Source organism: Silurus meridionalis, chromosome 6 (genome assembly GCF_014805685.1).
Source record: "Silurus meridionalis isolate SWU-2019-XX chromosome 6, ASM1480568v1, whole genome shotgun sequence".
Taxonomy (NCBI): Eukaryota; Metazoa; Chordata; class Actinopteri; order Siluriformes; family Siluridae; genus Silurus; species Silurus meridionalis.
Genome location: NC_060889.1, coordinates 18586256 through 18612048, shown reverse-complemented (window position 1 = coordinate 18612048; position 25793 = coordinate 18586256). Strand labels below are relative to the sequence as shown.

General features: G+C 38.8%; 2 protein-coding genes across 3 annotated transcripts in view; one reads left to right on the top strand and one right to left on the bottom strand.

Annotated features, from left to right (window-relative positions):
- The window catches only part of pcxb (pyruvate carboxylase b), a 193881-nt gene that overhangs the window by 56515 nt on the left and 111573 nt on the right, over positions 1–25793 (bottom strand). The gene's annotated exons all lie outside the window — the stretch shown is intronic.
- On the top strand, positions 2014–25182 carry LOC124386939 (leucine-rich repeat and fibronectin type-III domain-containing protein 4). 2 transcript variants are annotated; one of them, XM_046850995.1, is made up of 4 exons: positions 2014–2400; positions 3670–4221; positions 13913–15653; positions 23053–25182. In XM_046850995.1, the coding sequence occupies exons 3-4, from the start codon at positions 13939–13941 to the stop codon at positions 24233–24235; spliced, it is 2898 nt and encodes a 965-aa protein (XP_046706951.1). In that variant the 5' UTR covers positions 2014–2400; positions 3670–4221; positions 13913–13938; the 3' UTR covers positions 24236–25182. The 2 variants fall into 2 exon arrangements, with proteins under 2 accessions (XP_046706951.1, XP_046706950.1); XM_046850994.1 differs by having other exon boundaries at positions 2014–2578.

Here is a 25793-nt window from a genome sequence, read left to right as displayed (position 1 = left end):
CTTCTCCATATATGCTTGGTGAATATTCATTTCCCTTCATTTTTTTCTGACAAAGCTTCACAGTAGATGACTATAAGCAGTCGCTGATTCAGTGAGCAGAGTATTAGTGAGGTCAGGCACTGACGTTGGGTGAGGAACCCTGGCATTTGTTGGCATTCTATATCAGACTACAGTGGGGTTGATGTCAGGGCTCTGTGCAGGACACTCAATTTCCTCCACACTACACTTTGCAAAAGCTTATTTTGTGCACAGGGTCACTGTCATGCTGGAACAGGCTTAGGCTTTCTAGTTCCAGCAAACTACAATTTTAATGCTGCAGTCCACCAAGAAATTCTAGACTACTGTGTGCTTTCAGCTTGGTGACAACAGTTTGGAAAAGAACCACATGGATGGATGGATGGATGGATGGATGATCAGGTATCCACAAACATTTGGCCACATAGTGTATATATGTATAAACAAGAGTAAACACAATAATGTAAAATTTAGTATACCAACACTCCAACACTGATGAAGTGGTTCAGCACAATAACCTCAACACAGTGATGTCCTTTACAGGGAGTACAATTATGAATATTAACTTTTTCATTGGTCTGTTTAAAAATGTTAAAGAGAAAAAACAAAAACCACTATAACTATTTTTCTTTCTGTAATTTATGACTTTACCTGCAAAACACAAGAGATTTGCTTTTAACACAAACAATATGCAAAATCTCATTGGTCTTTGGTGGCCAAACAACACAGGTGCATCCTGAACCGTAAACTATTGCTCTAAATAACAGGCTATTCCATCAAATAATATACAATGATAACACTTTCTCAAAATGTGGAGTGGAAAAAACATAAAACAACAATACATTAGCCATTCCTGGTACAAAGTGAACATTTATTAATGCACATGAATGTCCCAGTGTTTTGCGAATTATACCTTATATTAACACTATTTTGCCTTGAAAGGAAAATCCTCTATTTGCAAATAAAGCAAAGGTTTGAAGCAGTAGTGACCGAATTGATCTTATTAGTTTTAACATTTTTAAAATGAAGGGTTAGTGAGTGTGAAAAGGGAGTAAAGTGGAAAGGGGAAGAAAACTCGCTTCAAATAAATGAAAGTTAATGGAGCACATACACAGCTTTTCTGAGAATGAAAAATCATTCTTTAAATCAAACAAGAAGGAGCTGAAAGTCGAAACCTTGTACCCCTCCTCTCAATACAGATTGTGTGTGTGTGTGTGTGTGTGTGTGTGTGTGTACATTTGCCTCCACAGCGTAAATGTAAATTTGAGCTGTTCATACATCATCTATTCCAATATGAGCTAATAAGGCAGGACAAATATACAGAGACAGACACAGAGAGAGAGAGACGACTTACTGAAACAGAAAACTGATACTCAAACCACACGCACACGCACGCTCAAGTGCACGCACACGCACACACACACACACACACACACACACACACACATAGACACATCCACACACAAATACAGATATGTTCATTTATGGCTATATGCCAATGTTGAACATGACAAGAATATGGCCTGTCAGGGGTTCAATCTCAATGTATACACACACACACACACACACACACACACACACACACACACACACATTTCAACACACACACACACACACACACACACACACACACACACACACACACACACACACAGTAAGAGACTAAACTCTAATTAAACATAAGTTTCCAGCTACAGAGCGATTCTTCGGTGGGGAGTCTTGAATGTCTCTGAAGTGCTGCTTTATCTAACCGCTCGTGTCCTTCATTCTATTCCTTCCTGTTTTGTTCTGCACTGATCTCTCAGTTTTGCTCCTCTATCGCTCCCCTTCTTCGCTCTTTCGTCAAATACTGCTGAAGGTGCTCCTCCCTCCCTTCCTCACTTACTCTGCTTGCTCTATCCATTCCTTCTTCTCTCTCTCTCTGTCACTCTCTCTCTCCCTCTCTCTCCCTCTCTCTCCCTCTGCATCCTCCCTCCCTCTCTCCCTGTATCAGACGCTGTAACAGATGCGCCGAGCACAGTTGCTTCTCTCTCGTTCTTGCGCTTGTTCTCGCACTGCCCCACTTGCAGACTTTCGCAGGTGGGGGGGGATAAATGAAAGAAACAACTACCAGGAACAAACAGTCAATCTGACGAAGCGAGGACAATTGGAATAAGAAAAAGCAAAATACGAATGGGAACTGCTAAAAATAACTGCCACGTCAAAGACTGCCTTGATAGCATCCGTCATGTCTCTTTCCTTTTTTTTCTATCCTGTTTTCTGGATACCTGTTCTGATCCACAGGATTAAAAATGACTTAAAATTCAATCAACGGCCGAGGAGGGAGACGGAGGGATGAAAAAAGAGGGGGTTTGTCCTCTGAACAGATTCAGCGGCATACAGCTGGTGAGAGCAAGAGCGAGGGATCGTTAGAAAGAGAGAGAGAGAGAGAGAGAGAGAGAGAGAGAGAGAGAGCAGGAGAGAGGGAGAAAAGGTCTTCTCTCTTTTAAAGGAAGTGATTTGTCTGACTTTGCTGTCTCTCAGGACTATTCTTCAGTCAAGGTTCAATGTGTTCAACGAACAGGTTAGTGTGTGTGTGTGTGTGTGTGTGTGTGTGTGTGTGTGTGTGTGTGATCATTTGAAGAGGAGATGACAGTGATGTTGAAAAGGGGCCAGTGACAGTAATGAAGATGTCCTATTCTGGCTTGGGTGGAGAGAAAGCTAAGGGGAGATAGTGTGTATGTTCCAGTGAAAAAATGGATTGACAAATAAATAGGTAGATGATGGACTTAAAGGTGGATATAAAAACAAATAAAGAATGCATTTTAATTGAAAGCTGATTAATCTTTTTGTGTATACATATACATACATACACATACCTGTGAAATTATTGTAACTACTTCATCATTTATCTGTATTCTGTATGTCTCTGTATTCTTGCTATATGCATGCACGACACACACACACACACACACACACACACACACACACACACACACACACACACACACACACACACACACTCTGCTGTCTCTATGGCACTCTGACGGAAGGTTGGCTGATGAGCTCAAGATGATTGACAAGTTGGAGAGCACAGAAAACTGGGCTGGGTACGAGATATGGAAGCTGGGAAAGTTAGTGAGAAAAAAAGAGAAAACAAGAGAGACAGAGAGGAAGATCGACTGACAAACTGAAAAATTGACAGAGAGACAGACAGGCATAGAAAAGCAGAAAAAGGAAGGCAGGTAGAGAGCCCTTGAGACAGAAAGTTGAAAAAAGGAGAGAAAGAGAGAAAACCAGAAAAGCTCTCTGTTGACATTTAAGGAAATAATCGATGCTACTGCTGTTGAATTAGGTGAGACCATGTTGGCCTGACATTAGCACTGAACATACAGGTAAACAGAGAGTGTGTGCGTGAGAAAGAGTGAGTGTGTGTGTGTGTGTGTGTGTGTGTGTGTGTGTGTGTGTGTGTGTGTGTGTGTGTGTGACAGTGAGAAAGATGGAACTGAATGTAAAGTAGAGGAAACAGTGCTGTAATGGGAAAAATAATGTGTTCATGTAAACCTGCTCCTACTGGACTCTTTAAATATAGATAGCTTTTTTCAAGGACTGTATTGTCTTTTCTATACTTTCTAGCCTTTCTTAATTACTCTCATTTTCTCATTCTTGTCATAGGAGACATTTTTCTGTTAGAGGACGTTAAGGATCTGTAAATGGGCTTCGCTGATACTTTGCACCACGAGACTATTGGAAGCAAAAAGAAGATTCTTTAAAAAGAAAAGAGATGCCAAAAATGAAAAATGAGTGATGAGCATAAGCAGATTCAAATGAATCGATGTACAGAAGAGGCAGGTGGAAAGAAGGAAGTGTGAGGGGGAAAAGGAGAGCGACAGCAGAGCCTGAAAGACTACAAGAGGAAATGTGCTGTGTGTGATGACCCCTGAGAACATTCTGGAAAAACTGTGAATAAAGTTCAGCGCATTTCACAGCAAAGCTTACATGGATACAAATGTGTAACCACAGACCTATCTCCATTTAAATCTGGGTGTACATGTGTGTATGTGTGTGTGGAGAGGACAGACAATCCGCTCTGAAAAGAGGATATACACCTGGACATGGATATGGGCTCAGTCACACACACATACGCACCTACACAAAGGCCTGGAAACAAACTTATGACTGCAGGCATGAGCTGATTGAGTCTTGTGACTGACACAGACAACAAAGGTAATGTGTGGTTAAAAATTCTAACTAATAATAAGCAATACGACAAATAAATATACTGTTAGCTTTAGGTTGCCAGATATCAAGAATTTTCATCTACTTTTTATAAATTGCATTCATTTCATACTTTTTGCCTAATCATCTTATTCACAGTATCTTATAATGTTCTGCATGATGTGTTCCTGGTGCTATGCTGCTCACTTTCTGATTTAGATACCCCATGTCTGTTTAAAAATGGGAATGGAAGAGTGTGTGAACATTATTTGTCCATTTGTAAATTCATTTGTAACATTTGCTATTCAGATTTATACTACTATACTTTGGTTTAGGACTACAATTGTCATAAATAGTTTTGCACTCTATCAGTGACACATCAGTCTCCATCAGTGAATACTGATAACTTTGATAATGATAAAACTAGATTAAAAGAATATTTGGTGTCACTCAGATGAGCAGAGGTTCCTTTTTAAGCCTGGTTCTGATAATTTTTTTTCTTCAGATGTCTCAGGGAGTTTTTCCGTGCCACTCTTTCCTCTGGCTTGCTCATTATTGATAAATGTATATTGAAAAAGGTTATAGGGAATAAACCTAGCTAGACTAATGGATGAATGAATTAATGGATGGATAAATGGATGGATGGATGGATGGATGGATGGATGGATGGATGGATGGATGGATGGATGGATGGCATTCATTCTACACAGAATAAACGAGTGTAATTACACAAAGTACACATTCAGTAATTGTACATAGGCCTACACACAATGCCATGTGTATAAACATAATTCAAGGTGCAAAAAATTGCTTGTTTTTGTGAGGTTTTTGGTTTTGGTGTATAGGAACATTCACATGTATCCCATTGTTTGTTTATAACTTTTTTGTTAATGTTGCCATAATGTGTTGACTTTTAGGGGAAAAGGTTATTTGACTGTTATATAGGGAAGAAAAGACAGAAACAAGAACATACATTTTAGACACCTTGAGAACATTGTGACAAATTTCAAGCTATTCGTAGAACAAATAGATAACCAATACATTACTTAATACATTACAGTGTTTTCAAATTTACATTTACAGAATTTGGTAGACACCATTATCCAGGGTGACCTACAAACAATATATTTTATTTTGACATTTATACAGTGGAAGAGAAGATTAAGTTTTAGCTTTTAGAACAGTAGTCCAATGCTTTATTAATTCAGCTACTACTAGCATGAGTCAGCTGTTCTTATCATTGCTCCAGAATGTTATTGTCATGCTTTTCCAAAGACACTATTACCAACCATGGCTACCCCATTAAGATTCAAGAAAACTGACTTTCACAGGTTACTGTTTGTAGCTATGATTATGGCTTCAGCTTCCTCTCTAAGGAATAAAACAAAATAGTTGAAAATTCGACATAATTTCAATCAGATCTAGTTGGCCGCTCATGTGATAGTGCACACAGATGCCACTGCATGCATGACTTGACTTGTGCAGATGGTTTAACTGCACAAACACCAGTTAAATTAAAAACAGATGTGACTGTGCAGAAATAGTCATTTTCAGATTACGCTCTGTTCATTTTCAGAAGGCCAGTTCATATTTCACCACTCTAATGATTTCTCTCATTTTCTCTCTATTATAATCACACAGCAGGATCTATGCCAGTATTACAGGACTGATTGTATAAAAAAATGAGGAAGAGAAATTCCTGACATTAGCAGATTTATCAGTTATTTACACACACACACACACACACACACACACACACACACACACACACACACACACACTCTCTCTCTCTCACATGCCCGCTCTCTCACATGCACGCTCATACACCAGGCTGAAGGGGTTTATCTCCTCACGTCCTAGAGCACGATCTGCTCCATGCATATTCATACACAAAGGACACTTTGCGCAGCAGGATTCTCTCTCTCTCTGTCGTCCTCTCTTTCTGTCTCTAAAGAGAACGGAGGGAAGGAGGTGGCACTAGGGCTGGTAAGTGTGCCCACTGTTGCCATGCCAACATCAATGCCATCACCCTGTGTTTTTAACCGCCTACACGACACTCTCTCTCTCTCTCTCTCTCTCTCTCACACTGTCCCCTTAGGGAACAGGAATCCGTTTATGTCGCTCAACGCTATTCCCCAAACGAGCTCATCTTTCTTACCACTCCCATTAGCTCCCACGCTAAAAAAACGATCCTGTGATTCTTCGTCTCCTCCTCTCCGATGGCGTTCCTCTGTCATCTAGTCTATCCGTGCCTAACAAGGCATGCGGTGATGGGCTCTATCTGCTCTGCCATATCTCCACTCCCTATGGCCTGAATGTGGGTTAATTAGCATTTAGCATGTAGCAGTGCATGAACAGCAGGTTTTGATGAGAGGGGCCAGACGGCTATGTGAAAAAAATACAGGGACAAAAATACAGAGGTGGGGGGGGATGTCACCAAAATCAGCATTTATTATAGACCTGCACAATTGTGCCAAATGTTTCACATCATTAACCATTCTGGATGCTGTCCCACCAAGCTCATCCTTTTTCCCTGTGTGTATGAGGGTTTTGTGTGTGTATGTGCATGCAGACATACATGCATGTGTGTGTTAGACCTCTCAGAACACAATTAATGTTTCTAATACTATTCATATATTCATAATTTATAAATTCATAGAATGCATACACATCAGAGCATTTAACATTTAAAGTTTTACATTCTGTCACTTAGTCTTAATTGAAAGAATTTCTTAAACACGTTGGCACAGCAATTGTTGATTTCAGAAGATGGGGCTGAATAAATGCATGCATTCTTTATACTGAGCTAGCATTTAATTAAGTGATCGACGTGTCCTAAATATAATATTAAAAATCAATCAAACACTTACAGTATGTTCTTTCTGCGCCTGAATCCCAAATTGCGAATTATAGGCCATAGTGCGCTAAATACTAGGAGTTCCATTATCTGTATGTATTTATTTTTTTATTCGTTTTAATGTTAACCCCCACCTCTATGCCCTAAAAAATCCTAAAAAAATACTGAAAAAAACTTGTTGCAGATGCAAGAAGCAGCTATTTCTCATAGACAAAGTTCTAACAGCTAACATCAATTTGCAGAACCCAACATCCACACTTGATCCAGATGCCTTGTGGAACTTTCTGGAAAGCTTTCTGAATCTTCTTCTTAAGCAAGTTAATTACTGTATGTTTTAAAGTCAAGCATCAATTTAGACTAATAAACATGCACACTGAATGAAGATTTAAAATCAAATTAACATTGAAATGATTACTTTTGGGGGAAAAGATCCCTGCAGAGAGGCAGCTCTGTGCGAAGAACACACTCTGCATTAACTATATAGATCATCTCAATATACAGTATGAGAGCATATTTTATTGGTTTATACAGAACTATTATAAAGATATGGTTTGATTTGGGTGCTCAATAAGCCAGAATGGTTCTTTTTTCATTAGTGACTTTGCTCTTTTGAATTCTTTGAGAGAGTGTCTGTATACTGCAGATATACACTGCTTATCAGCGATGCACTAGTTTCCCTGTAAATAATGAAAAATTAGAAAACAATAACTAATTAATATTCTATTTTTCATACAGTACCTCTTGTAGTATACGTGTAGGAAACATTATCCGAATTTAATGAACATTTTCATATTCCACTACACTCTTCATAATGAGCATATACAGCAAAGTAACTGAGAAGCTACTTGGCATTTCAGGTTGCCTACAATATGCAAAATCTAGTGACCTATTCCAAAAAGAAAACATGACTGTGAGTAATAAATCACACTAATTAGTAAATCAGGCTGTTTATGATCAAAATGATAGATTTAATTTCATTTCTAACAAAATTAAATAATCATTTTGGGAATTTCTTTGCTTGAGTAGGAAAGCCAATTTTCTCTCTGTAAATAATATGTGACGTGAGTGCATAATGTCAGAGCTAATGTTTGACATTATATGTTCATGATTAATTGAATTGATTGTAAGTAATCAACGTTCAAATCCATTTTATAGTGACATTGACAGCCTCAGTGTGTGTGAGAAAGTAAGAGTCAGAGGTTGCCAGTGCTGGAATTTTAACATCTTTGGTAATCATTGATCCCGAAATGATTGTCCTGAAGGCCGTGCTTATGAATGACTTCTATAGAAATGAGCAATTTACATATTTGTCCCAGACAAAAAGTTGCACTTCAGTTAGAAGATTCAATCAGTCACTTACTAGCATCGATCACTGGCAAGACATCCGACTTGTTTAAGAGAACTGTGTGTGTGTGTGTGTGTGTGTGTGTGTGTGTGTGTACTTCTTTCGAAAAAAGCAGAACGAGGCCTTGTGGTACTGTATGTAAGTAACAAATGGGATCTAAATACATGTAAAGTGCAGACTCATTAATCACAATGAGCCGTTTTCTTTCACATAAACGCAACAAAGCAAAAGTTCACAGGTCATTGGCTGTACACTGTAAATGCTATTTGCCCCACAGCCACCCATTTCTCTTCACACACAGTAAATTGTAATATACAGTACGTAGCTGTCCAGCATCACTGCACACCACTAACCAATCAAATGAAGCATTTATGCCAGTGTGGATTCCTGCTGCTCTGTTATTGGCTATTTCAATAGTAATTATTTCAAGTATGTGTGCATGTGTCTGTCTGTGTGTGGACTAAATTAAACCAATTATTGCTCATAATACAGTCTGCTTTGTCATATAATCCTAATTTCATGTCACATTAAGTGCACAGGAAAAGGCTTTTTTTTTGTTGCCTTTAGCCCTAATTGCACTTGATAATTAGAGTTTATGGTACATATTAGAGTGGATAAGTATTGCATGGCTGGATGACTGATCCGCAGAAGCGTAAAATCAGTTGAAAACCTCAGGTGTGATTCGAATTATTCTGCTGGATCACATCAAAGAAAGACCAGACGAAACAAAACAACACCAAAAAAACTGAGAAAAGGCTGACTATTTTTGGCAAAGGGTTGAAGTGAACATGAGAAAAGGTAGACTAGAATAGAAGACAGCTTTTGCGAGTGTGTATATCTGGCACAGAAATTGTTAGTATTGGGTTAGGACTAAATTAAAATTGTCTGGTTGTGTTTAATATGTCGCACAAGCCTAAGGGTGCCCCTCCTTATATTACTCTCGCTCTCTTTCTGTGTGTGATTTACCAAATATGAAAACATTCACACTCCAGTTCTTATTCACACTCGAGTTCTTTTTATTCTGTCCCCTTGGCTCGAAAAACAAACGCTCATAATCTGCTATTTTTTTGCGTTTTTGGTGTTATGTTCATGAGTCATCTCTTGCTGTCTTGCTGTCTTTTTCTTTCTGTCAGAAATGTCCTTATTCAGTCTTTCTTTCTCCATGTGCCTTTTTTAATTAATCATTCCCTCTCCTTCATCCTTCATCGTAAAATCGCAGAGGTACTGATAGATGACAGGCGTCAGAGTTTTATCCGTGTGTGTTTGTGTAACAGGAAGATGGAGAAGTTGAATGTTAGCTGGGAGAGTGGAACAGAGATGGGTAAAAATAGCACTGGGGATAGTTTTCAAGCCGATGCAGTCTTGTGATTAATAATGCATGACCTTTAGAAAATCCACATGGCCATACTATAGTAGATTGGAGATTCACCCTTATAGAAAAAAAAAAAGGATCACGTACATTTCACATGTGACCGTAGGTTTGGCACATGCTGTTGAATGCATGTTATGTGATCATGTAACTATCATGTGAAAATGCATTTTATCCTGAAATAGCACACTTAACGTCATGTGAACAATATGCAATCATATAAGAGGGAAAAAAAAGATGAAAAACGAATATGTACACATGAAGCATGCGTGATGTGGAAAAATGGATTCAGATGCACAACAAAAAAGCACATCATGTGAAGTATCTATTATCCACATGTGCTTAATCACAAGTGCAGATCATGTGACTTTTTAGTAAGGGACAAAGCTGACTTGACATCAGAAAATTACATGCAGCAAAATGATAATAATGAAGTAGGAGTTGGCTATAAGGTGGGCAGAATAAAGTCTTGCCTGAGTAAATACTGTAAGTGGCTTCTTAACTAATCATTTAAAATGTACTTGACCTGACCTTTCATCATTTCAATTTTCCTTCTCACGCATGAAAGATTTCTAGGTACAATTAAATATGAGGAGAAAGAAAAAAAAAAAGAAAAAAGGAAAGAAGTATTAAAGAGTAATCGAAGGTGACTGAATTGTTGAGGTGATTGATGACCCATGCTGCTGGAGGTTCCATGTATTTCTCGGCACCTTGCTGCGAATTATGCCCGTTCAGAAGGGTGTATAATTTGCAATTTTGCAAACACTCTCTAGAACTAGCACTTACTCAAGCCATTTATTCTTTGCTGTAACTATCCAGTTCATGGTTGCCGCCAATTTTAGAAAATTTGCATCGTTAAGGGTTCTGTGTGTGCTTTAAATTTGGCCTTGGGTGTTAATTGGTTTTGATAACAGTCTTTACCAAATGAATAAATGTAAATGTAACCTCATCGTAAAAAAAATATATATATATTGCTGAAAGTTGTCTGTTTGTTGTTAAAGGCTCAATGTTCGAGTGTGTGCAATGAAGCATTGCCTGAAGGTGACTGGGTTACTTTTACCTAATGAGGTCTGGGTAGAACAATCCCTAATCAGGGCACCTTTAAAAAAGGAGGACAGTGCAAGAAAAGGCCACAGTTAGCCAGTGTTGTGTTATTGGTTATGTCTCAAATGTCACAAAAAGTGTTTGAGCTGTATAAAGAAATTGAGGAGAACATTCTGGATAAGCGTTTAAATCGGTCTGTCTCTATTGACCTTTAAAATCACAGTGTTGTGTATGTAGTGTGTTATAGTTTTATATCTCAAACAGCATATGAGAGAGCAGGAGAGGGGTTGAAATTTCTTTTGTTACCTTACACACATATTCAACTAAATAATCATGTGTTATATCATGTGTATGCCATCTAATATCATATTGGCACACAGTTTTCCTCATTCTTACACGCCTTAATACTGTTTTCATGTCACTATCAATCTGTTTAACTGCTATGCTCTATCAATTTCATTCCAAAAATATGGCCTGCTATAAAAGTTGAGCGGAGGTTGAGAAACAAGATCTGAGTTGTTTGCTTGCTGTGGCCAATTCTCCTTCACAGATCCGCTCGGCTCATAAGCCAATCTGCAAAAATCCTATTCCTGCTGACCTTGAACACTAAAATTAACATAAATATCAGCCAAACTGGCACTCACAAGGTGCAACTAGTGCTAATAGTGTGTGCAACACACCACACAAACTTCACTCGACATCTGATGTGTCAATGCACTTGAACAGCTCCTGATAGAGATGCCCTCTTTTGATTCTTCATCTTTATAGTCAAACATCTGAGGGAATGATTAAAGCCATGTGTGTTTGGGAGCAGGATTTAAAGCACAGGACATGGCTAGCCAGCAGTAGTCACGGGGCATTGCAGAAAAGGCTGGGAAGAACAGCACTGTAATTGAAAAAGCAGCAACCAGTTTTGCCACAGCACTCGTTTACTTTCCATCACAGAATTCCCCTTTACCCAGGAGTCTCTTTTGTTCCCTACAGCATGTACACAAAATCACTGCAGTTTATATGAGTCTACAGAGGTCATACAAGTATATTCCTTCCACTGTGGTGCTGCACAAAACAGCTTTCTGTCACATGGTGTTGTGACTGGCTGTGCTGGAGGACAACTGTGAACCTGAAGCTAAAGGATAGTCGTGTTTTGTGTGTTTGTGTGTGTATATATGTATGTTCAATGGGGGATGCTTGAGTGGAATTGCAAGAGATGCTAAGTGCAGTACTACACTGAGTGCAGTGATTTTCAACACAGGAAGAAGTGTATGGTGGCAAATGCCAAACTGGGGGTTGCTAAGTGCAGAAAAATGTACTGACTCTGACTGCCTGGCAAGACACTGCATTAAAAACCTGACTTAAAATGCATCACTCACTCACACACAAACACACACACACACAAGCAAAACACAACACACTGATGCATTATGGACCTTCTGGATATACAAAGCAGCAATAAATACAGTGGGATTACCACACTTTATTTCATGCGCAACAAACAAACACAGGGAAAATGACTCAGGAAAAGGGCAGAGGGGGAGTAGGAATAGGAAGTTGAGTATGTGAAAAGAGGGTTGCTTTTTTATTCTGTCACTGTGGATCGATAAACTAAGGAAGAACAGGACAAAAGTTGCTTTAGCGTTTCACTCTGTGGGTGACTTATAGCATCATAGAGACACAAAGGCCAAAAGAAAGTGAAAGAGGTTGTGTGAGAGAGTAAGAGAAAGAATATGAAGGCAAGAGACAATGTGAGGGAGCAGAGAAAAGAAGGAAAGAAGAGAGGAGGGAGGGTTTTTGTTTTCTTAAGCAATGCTAAATTGCTTTACGTTACCCCAAGGGCAGAAGGAAGGAAGAAGCGGTGTGCGATAAGCACTGCATTGTACAGAACAATTCCGTGATAGAGTGAATGAGATTAGATAGACGAGGAGGAGAAAGTCTTGGGAGGGCACAATATCAATGCAAATCTATCATAACACAAATGGAGCAGACACCTTGGTGTGAGGTGCTCTGGTCAGCTTATGTTTGTCTCCTTTTCATTCTAATGCTTACTCGCTCATAATATAGGTTAATTAATGACTCTTGCTTTGCTGATAGAAAGACCCAGTTTAATAAATGAAATGCTTTTTGGTTTGCTAATATATTTTACCTATAATAATGTTACCAAATTTGTTTATTGCAAAACTGTAGCACTGTGTTATGTATGCTGAGGGCTTCTGGCAAACACATTTTGATTTTGTTTTCTGCTTTCTTAGCAGCAACTCCCTGATTACACACAACCAAGCATTAAGTGATACTGAAAGACAGAATTAGCTAGATGTGTTAAAGCTGCATACAATGGTTAACATTCTTTTCACAGCTAAAGTCAGTCGTCTCTTTCATCTTGGAAGGATTTTCCCTCCATGACTCAGCTCACATTACAGAGGGTTCAGTCTGAAGTAGTTTTAGGTAAACTGTACTGTGGGCTGTGTGTGTGTGTGTGTGTGTGTGTGTGTGTGTGTGTGTGTGGGAAAGCTACATTAAAAATAACTGTATAATTTACAGATTCAAAGCCTTTCTTTGGGCATATACAGTACTGCAGCTCATATTTACAGGCCATGTTTTAAAAGCTGTTCATGGCACTTACATGGCATAAGCTGAGTGAAAAGGCTCCGTGGTGACATCTTCTCATGTCAGGTAGGGTTTATACAACTGAATAGAGCTATTTAGCCGTATGGATGTGTAGATCTCCAGTGGCAGAGAGAGGATCAGGCACTGCAGGGTTCAGTTACAGTTGTCTTATTTTGCCTGGGTTGTGGATAAGTCACTGTTGCAACCAACATAATGTGTATATTTCACATTCCAAATATAGCTCTTGATGACTCTGCTAGGCTGGAATTTCATGCCCCATAAGCCACATATTGAGAACTTAATGCATATAAGTTTTTTTCTTCACTGCAGCAAGGATTAAACACAGTGTGAAACAAATGATAAACATGCATGATCACACATTTTCTATTGCAGTCCTAGGAAGAAAGAAAAAGACTGACATTTCTAGTTAAATGTTACAAAAGATGAAAAGCTAAGATTTTCTTTTCTTTCTCTTTTTCTCTAGGTCTGTGGATTTACCCCCCTTCTACCATGCAAGCCTCCCTACCCCCCAAATCTGAAAAATCAAACCCATCACTCATTTTACATCACCATCCAAGTAAAACACCTTCTTCATCTCTCTCTTTTCATCCATCAATCCATTCTTACTCATCCATCCTTAAGCCTAAACTCGTCCCATCAGAAACACCTCTTTATCCAAAATACCCCTGCGGTTTTCTGGCCCATTCCATACCATTCCCAAGCTCACCCCTACCCTCACTTCACTGGCTGACACTGGTCACATGTGCCTGCTTGCTACCTGCCTTGATTGGACGGTTACCTGGAGCTCTGGCAGGGGAAACGTGGGGCGTGGTGTCTTCATGCCCTTTTCACTGCGTGTGCCGGAACCTTTCAGAGTCTCTGAGCACACTGTGTGCAGACAAGGGCCTCCTCTTTGTTCCACTAAACATTGACCGCAGGACTGTTGAACTCCGCCTTGCTGACAACTTCATTAGAGAAGTGGGTGGCATGGACTTTGTCAACATGACCGGCTTGGTGGATTTAACATTGTCACGAAACACCATCAGCTACATCAAGCCAATGGCATTCGCAGATCTTGAAAGTCTCCGTTCATTGCACTTGGATGGAAATCGACTGACGGCACTTGGTCCAAGAGACTTGGTGGGTATGTTAAACCTACAGCACCTCATTCTAAATAACAACCAGCTTATCAACATTTCCTCTGATGCCTTTGATGATTTTCTCTTCACGCTGGAAGACTTGGATTTGTCTTACAATAATCTGCGCAAAGCACCATGGGAGGCCATCCAAAACATGGCCAGCTTGCATACGCTCAATCTTGACCACAACCTTATTGACCAGATTGAAGAAGGGTCATTTGGTGAGCTCTACAAACTTGCTCGGCTAGACATGACTTCTAATCGGCTTCAGACTCTACCACCTGACCCCCTGTTTGCCAGATCTCAGACAGGAGTAATTAGCCCTACTCCCTACAACTCAGTAATCAGTTTGAACTTTGGAGGAAACCCTTTGCACTGTAACTGTGAGCTGCTTTGGTTACGGAGACTAATTCGGAGTGATGATATGGAGACTTGCGCTACACCAGTTCACCTGGCAGGACGTTACTTTTGGTCAATACCTGAGGAGGAATTTACTTGTGAGCCTCCACTTATCACTCGTCATACACACAAACTCTGGGTCTTAGAGGGCCAAAAGGCGACGCTCAAATGCCGAGCTATTGGAGACCCTGAACCAGTGGTTCACTGGGTCTCACCTGATGATCGGATTATTGCTAACTCTAGTCGTACCACCTCATTCCGTAATGGAACACTTGAATTCTTAGTGACTGTGGCCCGTGATGATGGTGCTTACACCTGCATTGCAATCAATGCTGCTGGTGAGGCCACTGCGCTTATCGACCTTAAGGTCATCCCTCTTCCTCACCGAGGGAATGGGACAGTGTCTTTAGCTCGTGACCCAGGCTCATCAGATATTACCAGAGGAAAAACATCCAATGGGCAGACCCCTAGTCAGGACACTAACACAGACCCACAGGAAGGGAGAGAAGAAGTTGAGGCCGAGGATGGAGTAAGTGAAGGAGGAGAAGACCAGTTCGTCGAGGTACAGGGGGTGACCTCAACCTCAGCACAGGTTCGGTGGGATATAGGCCGACTTTCAAGCACATTCTTGGTTTGGATGTACCAGATACAGTATAACTGCACTGCAGATGAAACTCTGGTGTACCGGTGAGTAATCCACAAAGTTTTACCGTTGCAACCACCATATTATGCATGTACTGCATTTAATACTGTCACAATACATTTTATATTGATCAAAAAGTACACTTAATTGTAAAAAATTGTTTAAATGTTTTATGTTGACCATAGTTTTTTATTACTGTTATGTACATTATGCAAAGGGACAGATGAATGAAAAATGTCATCTTTAGCACAATGTTTCTGAGTAAAATCATGTACTTCTATGTTCATTATAATAGACTATGATAGTATTATATTCTAATTATTTGTGCAGGTGCAAAAGAAATGTTTTAAAATGTTCTAAAAAATTAAATCTTTTAGCCTTAATGACTTCCTTTCATGTCTATATGTGTCTTAAACAGACCTTGAAAGAAACCTCACAATAATCAACACATAAGTTGTATATATTTAATAGTAACTGAAGGAACTAGCAATAAATTACAATGATGATTTGCACTGGATGTTGGCTGGAAGCTTGTCAGCTGTTCGTTATTCGCATGAAAAGGCAAAGCCGGCCAAATGTATCGCTTTTTCTCAGTTAACATTGGCACGTTTGTCCTGAGAGATGTGTGGGTGCAGGAAAGAAACAAACAGTGTAATTTGCATGTGTGGTGACGTGTCAGTTCTGTTCAGTTGTGTTTAGATCACTGTATTCAGGTTGCATGAACAAATCTAATTTATAATTGACCTGAACCCTATTTAAAATGTATTTTTTTTGTTTACTCAGCTCTAAAAATCAGGTCTGTGTGTCTTAGAGGAATTTATGGTCACATTAGTGTGACCGTACTGATGTAATTGTAGGTGTAAAATGCAGCCAATGTACATTGTCAATCACAGCATTCTCATACAGTCTATACACTTCGTGTAATGGTGTAGTAATGTGTTTGAATTGGTTTGGTCTGATTCCTGTCATCATCTCCAAGTTGCCCTAAGCTGGATGTTAAACTTGATGCTGAAGCAAGACTCTATTCTGGTATTCTGCTATGACTTCTCTTGATGAAGGCTCCAGCAATAGATTCAGCCTAGTTGCTCCCAGACATTTTCAGAAAATGTTCAATATATATCCACACTCTTAGGAGACATTATCAATGAGAGATGACATCCACACTCAACCTGATCGTCTTTCACTGGGAGGGGCAGCGAGAATTTTTAGAGGTGGCTACTGCAGACACTGTATGCAAAATAAGGGATGAGACGGAACAAGAGATGGAGAAATAATGAGGGAAGGAAAGGACAGGAACAGAAGTTTTAAAGAGTTTTAAAGAATTATCTAGATTATTAGAGCATAATAATGTTTAAGGAGTAAAAGTTCAGTGAATGGAAAAAGCCACACCAACACCTCGCTTAATCCTTTAACGCTCTGGTCTATTTCTTTTTTATTCTTCTCTAGGGTCCTCATAATTGTGTGTTTCTGTGTCACCAGCTTAGCGACACTCCCATGTCTGTTTCATTGCAGTGAGCAAGTGCTTCTGTGTGTATGTGTGTGTGTGTGTGTGTGTGTGTGTGTGTGTGTGTGTGTGTGTAAGTGTGGATGGATTTTTGTGACTATTCTCAATCGAAATTTGCATAGTTATATATAAACTCACCACATTGAGAGGCACCAGAAGAAAAGGTCAGAATCTTCTTCTGAAACCCACAACCATGAGTGGTGCATTCGACTAACAGAAAACTATTTTACAGATATATAGCAAAATATAGCTTATATCGGTAGGAGAATGCTGAGGATGGAGCCACCAGGAAAGAGGATAAAGAGGAAGGCCAAGGAGGATTATGGATGTGGTGAGGGAAGACATGCAGGTAGTTGGTTTGAAAGAGGCTGATTTAGAGGACAGGGGGGTATGGAGACGAATGATTCGCTGTGGCGACCACTAATGGGAGCAGCTGAAAAAGAAGAAGAAGAAGAAGAAGAAGATAACAAAATATGGTTCCTATTATGAGGCCACATTTAGTGTTGACTGAATGCATGCAGGGAGGATTTGATACTGAAATTGTGCACATTGATTTTTAGACCTCTATTCAAAAATTATGAAGGAGCTACAGTACAGCATTATCAAGCAATGAGTTGGATGTCACAGTAAAATGCATCTTTGGGAATAATAAATGCTCAAAACACAATGGAATTTCATTTGAGGTCAAAATTCTAAACATAATTTTAAGATTGTGTCGAGGAAATAATAAAATACCATTAATGTGAGCTTATCAAACATTGAAAGAGAGCGAGAGTAAGATAAGGAAGGGCACTTAATGGTATATATATATATATATATATATATATATATATATATATATATATATATATATATATATATATATATATATATATATATATATATATATATATATATATATATATATATATATATATATATATATATATATATATATATATATATATATATATATATATATATATATATATATATATATATATATATATATATATATATTTATTTACATCAGGGCCTATTAAATGAAACAAAACAACAAAACAACAAAACAACAAAACTTTATTTATTTGACAATTCTAAATATAACAATAAAAACAGTTTAATCTTAATTTTCATTGAATGGCTATACTTAGTTGCACTTGTAACTATTAGAGCATGTTATACAACCAGAGAATGCTAAATAATTTGCTGGACAAGAAATATTTAATAAGCTGGCAAATGATGAGCTTGGTTAATATATTAAACTGATTTACAATGACTTCTGTATGATTCATGCATGAGCAAAAGTACATATAGGATTATTCATGAATTAGTTAGCAATATACAATATATATATATATATATATATATATATATATATATATATATATATATATATATATATATATATATTAGGCATTTATTTTAATTATTGCCATTATTCCTGTGTAATCAAGTGTACCTTTTTTTGCATTTGCTACATCATTATTGCATTTATGTTACATCATATTACATTAAAGATGTTCTCTTCCTTTTCTTCTTTTTTGTTTGTGTTAAAAGGCAACCTCATAGGCATAAACTACACACAGGTGATTTGCAAATACTGAGTGGAGATCCCAGAAAATCCATGAATAGATATTGTTTGGTTTAAGACGTCAAATATGAATATTGCTCAACTGAGTATAAGTCAACTCCCAATGTTTGAGTTATTCAGTACATCTAAGGCACATGTGCTCAAATATAATTGTCAGGTTTTGCTGTTAAACACTAATTAAACACAACAGACATTCCCCTTACACTCATACTCATGTCTACATCTGTATTGGTATTCTCTCAGATCTTTCCTGCAGACGGTATATTAATACATATATTAATATTCAACAAAACATTTTTTAACTAACGGTATAGAAAACTTAATACTGATCAACACGTGACAATACAATAATTGATAAAACAATAAATTTTTCCTGTAGTTAAAGAAAATAGGCTTCTCATATAATATAACAGCCATTCACATCAGCTGAATGTGAATGACATGCCTATTTAATGCTGCTTGTTGTATGTTACAGATGGAGCTGCAGTTCTTTTGATGATGATGTCTGCAGCATATTAAACTAAAGCAAATCTTTGTGCACTGTTTGTGCTGTCATTTAAGCGGGGTCATGTGACTTACGTTGATTGAGCTACTGCAATTCCCCGCTATGCTCTCCTGCTAAGACTCTAATGCATTCACTTGTCAGTGAATTTTTGTCTTGCAATTCAATTAGTCCTAGTAGTTTTTATCTCACTCCCCCTTTCCAATTTGCTTTTGTTCTCCTGCCGGATTAAATAATATATATAAATGTGGATTTCTTCAGCCTTTTTTTATTTTTATATATGTGGCTGTCAGCCGCTGAAATGATACACTGACCAATATGCAGCAGATTTAAGCATGTATTTATGTATGAGTTTTGTGATCATCAACAGAAAATGTATGAGGCTAGCACATCTGATATTGTTTGACTTACTGGTCAAAGTATCATATGCAAAGTATTCAATACAGTTGCTGAATGCAAAATGCAGAACAGCACTTAGCTTTAAATCACAATGTTAGATTGAAGAATATTATGTAAAAAAAAAAAAAAAAAAAGAAAAAGATGAAATAGAAACAAACCTTCATGCGATGTTTATACTGTGGACACAAAAACCTAACTACACTTAAAGTTTTGACACAAAAGCTAAAGACACTGAGCACTTACATATGAGAAATATGAGTTTGTGAAGTTTGGTATATATATATATATATATATATATATATATATATATATATATATATATATATATATATATATATAGACACAGTATACAGTACAGTGGAACCCGGTTATGTCGCCAGCCTAGGGGACTCCAAAAAGCGTTGAGATAACCGATGATCGAGATGAACGAAAACCAAAATGGCGGCAATTTATTAACGTGCTGGAAATTTCTTTATGTACATGATGTGCGTTATTAAATGAGAATGTGCATGCACGTGTTTTTGGAGGTTTTTTTACACAACAGTGTTGCCGCGATTTGTTTGATTGGTCATGCGGATCGAGATAACCTCTAATGCGGATAAGGAGGCGGAAGCCGAAGTAAACGCAAAGAAAGTTTATTGAGAATACTCAGGAGATAATCCACTAATACTTGTAGAGAAGCAGTAATATCCAGTGGTCCACGAAGTTCTGTGAAAGCAGAGACAGTTCGTGTAGAGAATCCACGGATCCACGCTATGGAAAGCGCAGCGCTGGGCAGCAACAGATAAACGTGTTGCAGACAGCGTGAACATGGAAAACAGCAGGATCGGGGTAATCCGGGGTGCCGTTGAGAGAATGCGGAGTCCGAGAAGAAGGGTACGTAGCGGGATACGTATACGCGATTACACAGACCGCCATGAACCAACACATACGATCATGCACAAACAATAACGGACCGCTAGTGTGTGGAGGTGAGGGGCTTAAATAGGAGATGGGATGAGTGAGTGAATGAGAGTCAGGTGTGTGTGATCAGCATGACTGCGACGAGCTCAGTGTTCAGAGAAGAAGCAAGGTGCTTCGGGGAATGCCGCCGAAAGGGGCGTGGCAGGGGGATTCCTGACATAACCGACGTTAAGTGGCAAATTTGCCCCCCCTTGTGCTCGAGATATTAGGGTTCGGCGACATAAAAAAATCTACATAACTGATTAAAAAATGCTAAGACAAAGCGAGAATTTGGCGGTTCCACTTCAAAAACGTCGACTTAATAAGGTTGGCGAGTTAACCGAGGTCGAGATAAGTGGGTTCCACTGTATATATATTTATACACACACGCACGCACACACACACACACACACACACACACACACACACAGTAGGATGTCTTTGGATGTGGTAGCATACAATTTAAATGCTAGTAGACTCAAATCTGTTTCAGAAACAGTTCCAGCATGACACTGCCCCTGTGTACAAAAGAAGCTCAATGAAAATATGTTTTATATGGGTTAGAGAAAAAGATCTTGAGTGGACTTATCTAGAGCTTTGACCTCAAACCTGTTAAACACTTATGGGATGAACTGGGATGTTGACTGCACCCCAGGCCTCTTTACCTTAAATCACTACATTTACTAAAATCCTTGTGACTGAATGGTCACAAATATCCACAAACACACTCCAAATTCTAATGGAACCTCTTCCCAGTAGAGTGCAAATTGGGACTAAATTTGGCATGGGATGTTCAAAAAGCACATACAAATCTTATGGTCAGGTGTCTACAAACTAGTCCATATATGTGTGCTTGTCTGCATATATAATATATAAAAAAAGATATATATTGTATATATATATATATATATATATATATATATATATATATATATATATATATATATATATGTATATATATATATATATATATATATATATATATATATATATATATATATATATATATATATATAATTTTCCTGCCATTCCTGTACTTCAGCAAATATACTAATACCTGCATGTATATTTAGCCAGTAAAAAATACTTTTACATTTAAACTGCAGTGATTGCACAAGCCTACTTGCTTATTAATGTACATATGTATAAGAAGTAAAAGTACTGACCTATGAGAACTATATTTAAATAATTTATGCAATACAATGTGTCATGCTAAACACAATACATATATCTTGTAATGCCATTTGTATGTTATTGAAACTCGTCAATTCGAATGTCAAAAAGACTTTAGTAAAAGCACTTGTCTGTAGCTTTTCATTCACATGTAAGTAAGATATTGAAGTATTGATATTACTCTGTGTGCTGACATTCATCGGCTCAGAGAGGACATATATATTTTATAATATTCTCTTGCATTCGTTCCATAGATGGCAACAAGAAAAACAAGGCTGCATTGACTCAGAGAATCCATAAATATAAAAAAAATATTAGAGCAGAGCCTGGATGACCTTGGCCAATAACTCATAATTTAAAGCTGAACCATGCTTAATAGAATCCACCCTCAATGGTCGAGTTACTTGGGCAGTATGAGAAATAGAAAGCCAGTGAGTGAGAAAGGAAAAAAAGAAAATTGCATGGCAAAAACGGGTTGCAGAAAGAATAGGACGGAAATGAAAAAGGGGGTGGGGGTAGGAGAGGGGTAGGGGTCAGTGATGAAGCACTGGTGTGCAATTAGAAAATGGGAAATTAGTGGAGGCTATGAAGAGGATGGCATACATAGAAATTAGAGCATATGAACTGGAGAGCATGAACAAGGTAGAAAGGTCATGTAGACTGAGAGAGGGTATAAGCACAGCAAGGGAGCAAGGGTGAAATTAGAAGAGAAAGAATAATTGAGTGATCTCAGCAATGCAGGAACAAGGAGAGAGAAAGTACTGTGTGGGAGGCATGGCGAGAGGGTTGTCAAAGGCAGAAGTGTGCAATTGTAGGGTTGTATTTTTCCCCAGTGCTTGCACATACCCATTATTCTAGTTATGCATTTGTGTGACAATGGCACACTGCTCTGTGCTTTTAAAAAAAAAAGGAAAGTGGAACATTAAGGTGAACAAATAGAGCATCAGCACGCTCGCACTCCTCTGAGTGCTCACTCATGGCTTACCTTTTTCATGTAGCAGTACAATATTTTGCTATGGCAGCTAATGCCCACCTCCTCCAGTCCTCCCTCTTCATGTCTCTCTTACAGGTCATTCACTTAATCACTCTTCTTCTGGTATGGCTCACTTGAGGTGTTCTATTCTCCTAAGCAGTCCCTGCTGATAGCAGCTAAATTATTACACATTAACAGTCATGCTTTCTTTTCATAATTCTATTGTAGGTTACTGCATGATTAAATCAATTTTTCTCTACTGAACACCTTTCAGTCCTCCTTCTTACCTATTTCAGAAATCGTTCTTTGCCTGCCTCAGGTTTTCTTTCGCTACATTCTGGTCCTAATTCACTCATTTATTGTGTTTTTTTTTCCAGAATCTTGCCCTCTACGAGTAACAGCTTCCTCCTGAAGAATTTGGTCTCTGGAGCTGACTATAACCTGTGTGTTTTGGCCATTTTTGATGACACGGTCACCTCCATGGCTGCTACAAAAGTTCTTGGGTGTGCTCAGTTCAGCACCAAGGATAATTACCCAGACTGCCGTTCACTCCAGGCCCATTTTCTGGGTGGGACTTTGACCATTCTGGTGGGCGGAATCGTGGTGGTTACATTACTGGTGTTTACCGTGGCGCTTATGGTGCGTCACCGGGTCTGCAGTAATCACAGCAATCATCATAGCGCTAGTGGAGAAGTTGGCTGCTCAGGATCGAACTCGTCAGCGCCAGGGAAAGGAGCCAACATCTTTTCACAGAGAAATAGCAGTGGGGAGGTAATGATGGTGGTCTTACCTAATGGGCTGCCTCAAAAACAAAGAGGTGTAGAAGGAGGAGGAGGAGTGGAGTCATCATCAAAGCTGTCTCCTACTCAGAAACCCCAAACACTGCCTAAGCCCAAAGTGAATCTGGAGCAGCTAAAGGCAGGGGTGGGATCAAAAAAAGCCCTTCCGCCTTATACACCAGAGACTGAACGGATGCCAATGTACTACACCCCCAGGAAGCCGTCCCCATCTACACTGCCACGCCAGTCTCGTCAGTCAGAGGCAGCACTGACTAAACTTCATTCCACAAATAGAGACATAGAAAAACAGGCTGGCTTTAGCCTCGTCCCCCCATCTCACGCTGATCGGCGGTTCAGCACAGGAGGGTCTGTTGTAGTCCGCAGAGGAGGCAGAGAAGGCGGATATAATTCAAAAACAGCTTATCAGAGCTCAGGCTTAAGCGTTGCACGCCACAGACGTAGCTCCTCGTTTGACATGGGCAACATGGCGGCCACGACCTGCTATAGTTACGCCAAGCGTCTGAGTGTCATCTGGAGCAAACGAAGTCAGTCGCTGCATGGCATGCTAGCTCAGTGCGCCTCCACGAACAGCATTTCCACCACCAGCAGTGGCAGTGGAGATTTTCACGTGAGACCCACACGTAGTGCTCTCCATTCGTACAAATCCAACACCATGCCTTCAAGCACAGCCAAAACACACACAGAGAAAAATAGAGACAAAGCTAAAGAGAAAGGAAAGGCAAAAGATAAAGGTGAGGAACTGGAAGAAAGTGTGGTGTAGACAGCAAGGGCTACAAGTTTGAAAAAAGAAATTAAGAGACCTTATAAAACAAGAGGGGTGACTGTGGACAGACCTAGATGAAAGAGGGAGCGTTAAAGAGTGCAGTGTGTGGTGTGACACGTGGTAGTGGAAGACTGACTGAGGGAAAGGTTGAGTGGAGTAATGAAAGGTGGAGAAAAGATGTCATGGTAGGGGGAAAAAGGGAACAGACATAAAAAGGTACAAGGAGGGAAGTAGGTGGAAAAAGGAGAGCAGAGTCAAGAATCAGGCTAATGTCAAATGGACTAAAAAAGAGAGAACACATTGGTGCATATCCTGCGGGACTGGTGTCTAAGTGGATTCTGAACCAACACAGAAATTCAATCTCTCCAACAAGCCTATAAAGTGTGAATAGAGGAGCTAAATAAAGGCCAGGTATTTGGCCTATTTTCAAACAAAAATGAAAAAACTTCTAACACAGTGCAAAGAGACAGATTGATGCCATTTCAGCAATGATCAATTAGCTATACTGTCACCAGGATTATGGAAGTAGAGACGCAGCTGGAAACGCTGAGTCATGCCTAATCAATCAGATATGATCCACAGATATAGAGAAAGCTGCCTTTGCAGCAACCTGGAAGCAAACACGAAGAGACATGGGCATGAATTGCAGCACCGGAATGATGATAAAATGACTGGGGACAGATTTAGCACATAAACAAATAAATGGGCACTGACTGAGGATGAATGGGATCAGTTACGGTTTGTGTTTATGTATGTGTGTGTGTGTGTGTGTATGAGTGTGTGCCTATGGAGCATTCAGCGTGTATATGGACAAGGAAGAAGACTCCTTTTGTTTACTTCTGTGATGCTCCATGTAACCATAATCATCCAGACTGTGGTCTGACAAACTGATACTGATCCGTTATTGTGGACAGGGTCGTTGAAAAAATCATAAAGACTACATAGAGAGTAAAAAAAAAAAAAATAAATGAGAAGAAGAAACAAAGAAAGTATAAATCCCTTGAAAGTATGTTTTGTTACTAATTTTCATGAGCGATAATAGAGCTAAAAAAAAAAACTATTTAGTTGCAACAATCTTTCATGATTTTTTTAGTTCTCAGTATTGGAATTATTATTGAGCTTGAATGAAAAGAGAACAAAATGCGTGAGTTCAATGATGATAACTATCCTGATGACAATGTTTTCGTTTTGATTTCCATTTTGCCAAAGTAAATATTGTTACCTTGACTTGATATTCTAAATAATAAAATAAATCAGAAAAAAATAAGATCACTGGCTTCATTTTAATTGTGTAATTAAAGATTGGTTACTAATGCATTGTTCACTCTTGGCTGATAACACTAGTGTCTGTGCAAATATCTATATAGAATAAAAAATGACCCAACACTTTAACACATACTCACACACAGGCTCTTAGACGTAATTATCTGCAGAGTGACGGAAAGAGAGCAAAGGACTGGAAGGCTGAAAACAAGTACATGAGCATCTGGGACAGTGCTGATGTGAGCAACAGGGCAGAGGACAGAGACAAGGCAAAGTGCAAGAAAATTTGAGA